The 10801-nt window shown below is 33.7% G+C and overlaps 1 protein-coding gene across 1 annotated transcript; it reads left to right on the top strand.

Moving 5' to 3' along the window:
* The first annotated feature begins 9603 nt into the window (after positions 1–9603).
* On the top strand, positions 9604–10095 carry LOC139848994 (uncharacterized mitochondrial protein AtMg00810-like). Its single transcript, XM_071838673.1, has one exon. It carries the CDS (start codon positions 9604–9606, stop codon positions 10093–10095), a length of 492 nt encoding a protein of 163 aa, XP_071694774.1.
* The last annotated feature ends 706 nt before the right edge of the window (positions 10096–10801 follow it).

Here is a 10801-nt window from a genome sequence, read left to right as displayed (position 1 = left end):
ATGAATCGAATAAGGTTATGAACATAGATACTACCTCAAGTTCCTTGGACAAGGTTGCTGTAAAAGAGGAGTAAAAAGCTAGAACCAAAAGGGTGATGGAATTGGATGAAAGATTGGAAGTAAGTTTGTGTTCTTGGAAGGATTTCTTGAAGTGTTTTTGTATGGTTTTCTTATGGTGTTTAAGTAAGGTTTTTGAAGCTAAATGATGGGGAAAATGCTTGGAGATGATCAAGTATGAAGTTAAGAGTATTTTGAGAGAGAAATGGAAGTGTAAGTATGAGAAAATGGGGTGAAGAAATGGTGTGCATGCATAAAAACGTTTTTAGGTTATAAAGGAAAAAAAATACCTAACTTTGTGTGCTTGCTAAATAATTCATGCTACTTGACAAATGGTTGGTTCCACATGTTTCTTAATCATTTAAGGCTGCTAAGGAGCAGATTTTTATTGGTATATACCAATAGTAAATACATCTAGAAGCTGCGTATGATACGGGTACATATACCCTAGGTATACGTATATAAATCTTTGAGAAAACGGAACGAGGATTCAAATATAGCTATCTTTTGTAAATATACTTATATTGTTTTATGTATTTAAGTCTTTAAAAGTGATTAAATACATTACTTATACGATATATGTATAAACATTATAGGTCATAAGTATTTAAGTCAAATAACGTTACGTATGGTTATCGTTTTGAAAACTTAAGTTAGTAGTTTCAAAATATACTTATAACTTATTGTTATTAATACAAAATGAGATATTAAAATATTCTTAGATCATGTTAAATATGTATATATACATATATATACACAAACGTATAATTATCATATATTGTATAGTTCGTGATATCATCGGTCAAACTAGACGGTCAAACGTTGTGTAAAACTCTTTTCGAAAACATAAGTCTCAACAATTTGGATTGCTTATCATGTTGGTAAGGTTTAATTTATGTAAATATTAATCTTATGAGTATAGAACGATCGAAAAAGTGCGGGTCAACTTTAGGGTTTTTGCTTATCGTGTCGGAACCATATAGAGATTAGAGTTTAAATTTGGTCGGAAATTTCCGGGTCGTTACAGTACCCACCCGTTAAAGAAATTTCGTCCTCGAAATTTGGTAGAGGTTGTCATAAATAACAATAGGAATGTTTTCATGACGAATATGAGGTAATAATTAAATTTTATCATTATTGAAAGATTTAGATAAAACGATTCGGTTATGTGAGACGCACGAGCGAAGCTATCACAAAAGAGTGAAATGAGTAAATATAGAATTGTTGTAACCGATGACGTGATTATGATCGATTTCCGGGATTTAAGGGTTTTAAAGAAAATCTTATGTAATAAGATTTAGTTTTGCGGCGATCAGGATCTTCTTTGATTTAACGCGGCAATCTGTTTTGATTTCTTTGTCGAATATTTCACTATAAATTTACCTCCTTCCCTTTCTTTCTTCCCACATCTTCTATTCTTTCTCTTTAGTTCCTACTTTAAGACATTCGCTAATATGCTCCATCCCATTCTAATCCTTGTTATATTTCTAACTTTCATATCTTTCATTCTTCTTTTTCATCTATCACCAGAAGAATCTATTCTCTTTTATCCTTTCCTTGGAATTATAATGTTTTTAATTCTCCCGTGCCTTTACATTGCAATACGTATTGATATGCACGGTTTATAGTTTCGGGGTTGTTGTTAGGTTTTATACCTTCCCTTATATTTCGATGTTCCTACTCCCGTCCCTTAAAATCATTGTCATCCACAGTTAATGCTCTCTCTTATTTGCTGTGGTTTATGTTCCTATTTCTATTCTGAGGTTTTGTCCCTTCGTTTCTTCTTCCCGTCCTCGAGCCAAGCGAACAATGGTCCGAAATTCGTAGGTAGGAAATTTGGAATGAACCTAGCTATTGGTTTTAGAATGAAATTGTAATGACGCGATCTTGATTCGTTAAATTACTCGAATATTCCGGAAAAATAGAACTATCAAGGTGATACGTTCTAATATGTTTGGAGACTTGATAGAATGTAAGAGCCGTGTAACATGGCACATGATGACGGTACTGTGAATCATCACATTCCATTAGAAACTTAACATGACTTACTGTAATATAATAAAGTTGATCAAGTTTCATTATATTATACTAATTCATGCATCAGTTCCCAACACTACTTCAAATCATTTATATTTTAATCTCGGAGGTTTCAGAATTTAGAAATTAACACAGTTTCTTTTATATTGTAACGCAGATGTTACGGAGAGATAAATGATCGCAGATAGGAATAGTTGTAAAAATATCTCCAGAAATATGAAAAATATGTATAACGAATGATATGAAGATATCTTATAATATCTAAGATAAGATGATGATGAAAAATATCATCCGGGCAAGGTTTTGAATAAAGAGTAGGGTTCTTACTGACGGTTTCAGGAGGTACGGAATCGTTTGTATTCTTTGAGAGCAGGTTCAGTCCCTGTGATTTATCCACAGCCTCTTTCATACTTTGCTTCATCCGTTTTCTAGTTCCAAACTTTTTTTTTTTTTCAGCTTTACCACCTTACTATTCTTTGTCATCAAACTTTTGACCGTTAAAGTCGTTTACAGTTTTTGCTGCTTCGTTAGCATTTCAAGAACTATTTCATAGTCCCGGGTGTTTTTCAGAAACTTCACGTTCAGATTATGAAATTCTTAGGGATAGACATTATAGATATGATGGAAGAAGTTCCGCGAGATTTTCAAAATAATGATTGTTGATTTCGCCAAAAGGATAACGATCTGCTGGTGCACCTGTTGATGTTGTCGAGGGATATAAAAGGTTTTCCGGTAATGACGGCGAAAGGACAAGGTATAAATATCATGATTATAATAGAAATAATCTCACTGAAAAGTCGAAGTGGAGCTGTGACAAAATTAGCTTCTTGAAAAGGAATTGTAGGGTTGTTCTTGCTAATAAATGGCAAAGGATTCAATACATTATGTGTTAAATTATGAATTTGGGTTCGAGAGTTCTTCAGGTGTATAACTGTATGTATAAATCTTCATTCCGTAGGCGAGGTGCGGCGGGTTCAACTTCTCGGTCGAGGTGTTTTCAGGAATCATGAAAGGATTTGAATGCGAATTGTAATCGTCAAGTTACGAATGAGGTTTAAGATAAAATCAAGTGGCAAGCTTGAAGAATTGTTTAGCTTCATATGTTACAATCAACATTTTAATTCATTTTAATTGTCCAGAGTTAGCCGGAACAGTTAGCGTGGAATCCTTAATAGATTTTTAATTAGTTAAATCGTGTGTTTCTAACAATTTTTTTTTTATTTTGTCCAATGTTTTCTTCTTTATGCCACTTGTTGGATTCTGGTAGGTCAAAATCCGAATATGAAATTTGATTGAAAATGGTTATTCTGGGGTGAGCGGATACGAATATCGGTGGTTGTAAGTAAGATAATAGATAACCGTTGAATCAGATTCAAGAATGTACAATATAACTTATTAATGTGAATTCTAAATATTCCTCGGGTACTACCCACCCGTTAAAATATTTTCATCATTAATAGTTTGTACGAAGGAATTTTTAATTACTATCTTTATGAAAATATACTTGCATATATATTTTCTTCAGAGATAATCATAGATTTAATGAGTCAATAAGATATTAAACTCATTTGATTTATCGTTAATTCTAGATTACATAATCTCTAAGACTTTAGAAATTACATAATCATCATACGATACGTAAAGCGAAGATAATCGATGTAGAACGATATATAGAATGAAGATCATACTCGAAGTACAGATATTGAGTCGTGTGATGTTGATATTCGAGATACAGATTGTGATGTTGAGATTTAAGGCGCGGTTGTGTTTGGGGTGATAAAGGTACTGTCGGCGTTGACGATGGTAGTACGGATTATGCTGCTGGTGCTGCTGTTGGTGTTTGTAACCTTCGCACCATATTCTCCAAAACCACTACCCGAGCACGGAGTTCGTTGACTTCTTCTATTATACCGGGATGATTGACGGTTGGAACGAGCGAATGAACAAGATTTGAAATATGGGATAGTATGTAATCATGACGAGATACTCTAGAAATGAGCGAGAAAATGGTGTTTCGAATAGGTTCGCCGGTAAGTGCTTCAGGTTCATCGTTAAGAGGACAATTTGGTGGATGGAATGGATCACCTTCTTCTTGCCTCCAGAAATTTAGTATATTACGAACCCATCCCCAATTCATCCAGAATAGATGATGGGAAATTGGTTGATCCATTCCGGTAACGCTGTTCTCGGAGCTCGAATGGAAATCCATATCGGCGAAGCTATCGAAGTCGGAGGAATTTGAGCTGGATGAAGAATCCATCTTGTATGGTCGGAGAAATGAATTTTTGGTTTGGAATAGATTATAGGAGTTGGGTTTGGTACTCTTCAATACATAATTTACATATGTATATATAATATCAAAATCCCATGAATTACGGAGAATCTTTGAAATACGTCAGGCAATGTCTATAGTAACAGATACGCTAGGATATGAATTTTGTTTATACATTATCGATGCACTAAATGCAGTAAGACGTGTCTAGACTTAAGAATGATAAGCAGGCAGTTCCCTAAGGATGATAAGCAGATGATTTCCGACTAGGATTGATAAGCAAAACTTTTGACAGGCAGACACGGTCAAAGTCCAGACTCACTTAATGTATCCTAACAACTACTAGTTAGACACACTAATGCAAGGCCTGGTTCGCTAGGACCAACGCTCTGATACCAACTGAAAGGATCCGAAACTAATCATCCGGACGTTGTCCATATTGATTACAAACGAATTACAATAGTTGATAACATTGCGAGGTACTTGCCCTCTATATGATACATCTTACAAACGTTGCATTTATTCTTAAAAGGCAATCTATAGTTACATCCATAATTGACATATTCGCCTGACATTTCATAATATTCAAATGACCTAAACCGCCATTTACTTAATAATAGTCTCTATGAACTTCAATGACTCGAATGCAACGCCTTATGATATAAGTCCTTAATGGCCTCAAGTAGTATCCTTAGTACGAGATAATGCACAGCGGAAGACTTAATTCATACCTGAGAATAACATGCTTTAAAATGTCAACATAAAGTTGGTGAGATATAGGTTTAATGTCGACAGCGATATAAATATAGACCACAAGATTTCATATATAAACATTTTAATAAAAATATTCTAAGTGGTTGAGCACTTGGTAACCATACTTAACAATTAATCACGTCGCATATTCCCTTTAATATGAAATCTTACTACACTGTACCAAGTGTAGTCACGAAACGAAGTACTGTGCAACCGTTGAATACTGGTCGTCCAGTCCGGTTGGGGTTGTCAGGCCCGATAGATCTATCAACAGGATTCGCGTTTACAATACCGCTGTAAATATTAGTTACCAAGCTACAGGGAAGTATGCCAGTGGTACAACTCAACGTAGAATATATTTTTCAGTTACTTGTGTCCATAACGTAAAACATAAAATACATGTATTCTCATCCCGAAATATTTAGAGTTTAAAAGTGGGACTATATACTCACTTTCGTCTTGAAGATATATATAATTTGACTTGGTCTCCGGTTGATATCACGAACCTATCCATATATAATATATCAATACCTTTTCTTTTTAAACAAACGTCACATATATATACTTGTTATACTTTTAATACTTTGAATAATTCCTTAGTCCGTAGTTAGCAGCTCGTTGTTAGTAATTCAATTTTAATGGTTCATTTTTAGATGTTTAATATACCCGCAATGAAATAAATAAAACCCCCAACGAAATAAATAAAACCCCATCGTATATGTATTGGTCGAGATTAATCTTGACCCACGGTACCGGTGTTGTCAAATGACGTGTTGCGTACATAAAGTACCGGTGTTGTCAAATGACGTGTTGCGTACAAACATGGGATCTTATGATTAATCTTCTCGTGTTGTTTACGGGTGATCCTGAACCATATAAAATTGAATTATAAGTACATATATATAAAATATCATGTTATCTTAGAAATATGTGATTTATTTAATTTTTCCCAATTAATCCCGAAGTTAAACAAGTCTAGGATAACCAATTTTGTTTCAGTCATAGTTTCTTCGTTACAAATCCGTTTTCGTTGATTCAACTTGCCATCTCCTTGGATCGAGTCCCTCTTTAATACTATGAACTGAAAATACCTTGGTTTGTATTCAAAATCACACGGCATAGGTGAAACTTTAGTGAAACTTATGAAGTTAAACATTTTTGTTACAAAAAAATAACACTTAATGACCATTTTTCTAAAAATACTTATACTTTGAATTAAATCATGAAATTTTTATGTGTTATCATATTCATAGTAAAAATTATTTTTCCAGAAAATAAACCTCCAATTCAAAGTTTAAAATGATTTTTAATTATCCAACCCAAAACAGTCCCCGGTTGCACTCCGACGTATAAAAACAGTTTTTAAGATATTCTTTGAAAAACCAAGTTATACCTTGTTAAGTTAGCATATATTTAAGTTATATTACAGGTCTTGAAGTATTTTAAAAGTTAAGTTAGAAGGATCTATTTAGTTTGCAAACAAGTTTGAAAACTTTCAAACTATGTTCTTGTTGTTAAAATTGTATACCACAAAATATGATAGCTATATATATATATATATGAATCGAATAAGGTTATGAACATAGATACTACCTCAAGTTCCTTGGACAAGGTTGCTGTAAAAGAGGAGTAAAAAGCTAGAACCAAAAGGGTGATGGAATTGGATGAAAGATTGGAAGTAAGTTTGTGTTCTTGGAAGGATTTCTTGAAGTGTTTTTGTATGGTTTTCTTATGGTGTTTAAGTAAGGTTTTTGAAGCTAAATGATGGGGAAAATGCTTGGAGATGATCAAGTATGAAGTTAAGAGTATTTTGAGAGAGAAATGGAAGTGTAAGTATGAGAAAATGGGGTGAAGAAATGGTGTGCATGCATAAAAACGTTTTTAGGTTATAAAGGAAAAAAAATACCTAACTTTGTGTGCTTGCTAAATAATTCATGCTACTTGACAAATGGTTGGTTCCACATGTTTCTTAATCATTTAAGGCTGCTAAGGAGCAGATTTTTATTGGTATATACCAATAGTAAATACATCTAGAAGCTGCGTATGATACGGGTACATATACCCTAGGTATACGTATAGAAATCTTTGAGAAAACGGAACGAGGATTCAAATATAGCTATCTTTTGTAAATATACTTATATTGTTTTATGTATTTAAGTCTTTAAAAGTGATTAAATACATTACTTATACGATATATGTATAAACATTATAGGTCATAAGTATTTAAGTCAAATAACGTTACGTATGGTTATCGTTTTGAAAACTTAAGTTAGTAGTTTCAAAATATACTTATAACTTATTGTTATTAATACAAAATGAGATATTAAAATATTCTTAGATCATGTTAAATATGTATATATACATATATATACACAAACGTATAATTATCATATATTGTATAGTTCGTGATATCATCGGTCAAACTAGACGGTCAAACGTTGTGTAAAACTCTTTTCGAAAACATAAGTCTCAACAATTTGGATTGCTTATCATGTTGGTAAGGTTTAATTTATGTAAATATTAATCTTATGAGTATAGAACGATCGAAAAAGTGCGGGTCAACTTTAGGGTTTTTGCTTATCGTGTCGGAACCATATAGAGATTAGAGTTTAAATTTGGTCGGAAATTTCCGGGTCGTTACAGGATGAGAATACATGCAGGTTTTATAAATGTTTTACAAAATAGACACAAGTACGTGAAACTACATTCTATGGTTGAATTATCGAAATCGAATATGACCCTTTTTATTAAGTCTGGTAATCTAAGAATTAGGGAACAGACACCCTAATTGACGCGGATCCTAAAGATAGATCTATTGGGCCTAACAAACCCCATCCAAAGTACCGGATGCTTTAGTACTTCGAAATTTATATCATATCCGAAGGGTGTCCCGGAATGATGGGGATATTCTTATATATGCATCTTGTTAATGTCGGTTACTAGGTGTTCACCATATGAATGATTTTGATCTCTATGTATGGGATGTGTATTGAAATATGAAATCTTGTGGTCTATTATTATGATTTGATAATATATAGGTTAAACCTATAACTCACCAACATTTTTGTTGACGTTTTAAGCATGTTTATTCTCAGGTGATTATTAAGAGCTTCCGCTGTTGCATACTTAAATAAGGACAAGATTTGGAGTCCATGCTTGTATGATATTGTATAAAAACTGCATTCAAGAAAACTTATTTTGTTGTAACATATTTGTATTGTAAACCATTATGTAATGGTCGTGTGTAAACATGATACTTTAGATTATCATTATTTGATAATCTACGTAAAGCTTTTGAAACCTTTATTGATGAAATAAAGGTTATGGTTTGTTTTAAAATGAATGCAGTCTTTGAAAAACGTCTCATATAGAGGTCAAAACCTCGCAACGAAATCAATTAATATGGAACGTTTTTAATCAATAAGAACGGGACATTTCATTCTCCACCACCTAAGACTAAACCTTTAAAGGATGATGATGTGATCGAACAAAATGCTATAGAAATAATGCCAACTCAAATCGAGTTCAATGACACAAATGAGGATGGATCTCATTTGAAACCAAGTAAGGATAACTTTGCATCCTCAATAGATATTAAACATATAAAGGATCATCCCATAGACCAAGTCATAGGAGACATCAACACTAGAACCACTAGGTCATAAGCATTTAACCTAATTGCCAACTATGCTTTTATCTCCCAAATAGAACCCAAAAATATTAAGGAAGCTCTATTAGATGAAAGTTGGATAGAAGCTATGCAAGAGGAATTAAATCAATTCCAAAGGAGTGATGTATGGGATTTGGTTCCTTTACCGAGTGAGAGCAACATCATAGGTACAAAATGGGTCTATAGAAATAAACTAGATGAAGATGGCAAAGTAGTTAGAAATAAAGCTAGACTAGTTGCACAAGGATATAGCCAACAAGAGGGAATTGATTATGATGAAACATTTGCTCCCGTCACTAGGCTAGAGTCAATAAGAATACTTCTTGCATATGCATATGCTAATAATTTCAAACTTTATCAAATGGATGTCAAAAGTGCCTTTTTAAATGGTGTCATAAATGAAGAAGTTTATGTATCACAACCTCCGGGGTTTGAAGATTTCGAAAAACCTTATCATGTTTATAAACTTAAAAAGGCTCTCTATGGACTTAAACAAGCCCCTGGAGCATGGTATGAAAGACTAAGAACCTTCTTAATAAATAATGGGTTTGAAATGGAAAAAATTGATAATACACTCTTTATCAAATGGCATGAAAAGGATTTAGTCATAGTTCAAATATATGTTGATGATATTGTATTTGGGTCTACTAACGAATCTCTTAGCAATGAGTTTTCTAAGTTAATGCATGATGAGTTTGAAATGAGCATGATGGGTGAACTCAAGTTCTTTCTCGGACTACAAATCAAGCAACTAGAAGATGGAACATTCATCAATCAACAAAAATACGTTCATGAAATGATCAAGAAATTCGGAATGGAGAATTCAAAACCAATGGAGACTCCGATGGCAACAAATGTGAAACTTACCTTGGAAGGAGAAGGAGAACCATTCGATAGTACTAAATATAGGGGAATGATTGGATCCCTTCTTTATTTAACGGCAAGTCGGCCTGACATCATGTTTAGCGTGTGCTTATGTGCAAGATTTCAAGAAAATCCAAAGACGTCGCACGTAGAGGCCGTTAAAAGGATCTTTAGGTACTTAAAGGGAACAATGCATCTTGGGTTATGGTATCCAAAGCTTACCGGGGTTGATATTATGTGCTTTGCGGACTCCGATCATGGTGGATCAATGATTGATAGAAAGAGCACAAGTGGAGTATGTGCGTTCGTGGGGCTTTGCTTAACGTCATGGTTCTCAAAGAAGCAAATGTCTGTTGCATTGTCTACCACCGAAGCCGAATATGTAGCCATGGGAAGAGCATGTGCACAAGTGTTATGGATGATGCAAACCTTCCTCGCGTAAGTTTTCGGATTCACTAGGGCGCGTAAGTTTTCAGCCAACCCTATTGTCGTATGGATTGAGGTAGTGTATCGCATGAGTTTTCGGATACACTAGCGCGCGTGAGTTTTCAGCCAACCCCGATTGACGTTGTGGTGAAGGTAGTGAGTCGCGTGAGTTTTCGGATTCATTAGGGCGCGTGAGTTTTCGGTCAACCTTCATGGGTTTGAGGTTAAGGGGTTAACCTCGGGATTTTGGGTATATGCATATATATATATATATATATATATATATATATATATATATATATATATATATATATATATATATATATATATATATATATATATATATATATATATATTCGGCTATGATCAATGGGGAACTAACCAATTGGGGGGAAGCGAGGGGAAGTAATTTTTTTTCATTTTTTTCGAGTTTTTCTAGGCATCAAGATCACACGAAAATATGAACATTTAAAAAAGACTTTGTGATGAATGTTATTATTCAGGCGAAAAAACGATCGACAAAAATAACATTCAAGATAATATTGATCGTGAAGAATGTTAATCTTCAAACGTTTTTTTTCCATGTTTTGTGAAGTACTTTTTGTCAAAATTTAGCTCGATTTAGATTTTAGGGTTTAGGGTTTAGTGTTTTGGGTTTAGTCCCTAAACCCAAAACCCTAAACCTTAAACCCTAAACTCTAAGCCGTTCGTGTTAAAAACTC

Source organism: Rutidosis leptorrhynchoides, chromosome 5 (genome assembly GCF_046630445.1).
Source record: "Rutidosis leptorrhynchoides isolate AG116_Rl617_1_P2 chromosome 5, CSIRO_AGI_Rlap_v1, whole genome shotgun sequence".
NCBI classification, from domain to species: Eukaryota; Viridiplantae; Streptophyta; class Magnoliopsida; order Asterales; family Asteraceae; genus Rutidosis; species Rutidosis leptorrhynchoides.
This window is presented reverse-complemented; position numbering and strand designations above follow the sequence as displayed.

Excerpts from the sequence above, each read along its gene's own strand:
- LOC139848994 (XM_071838673.1), top strand. The coding sequence starts at position 9,604 with ATGGAGAATTCAAAACCAATGGAGACTCCGATGGCAACAAATGTGAAA.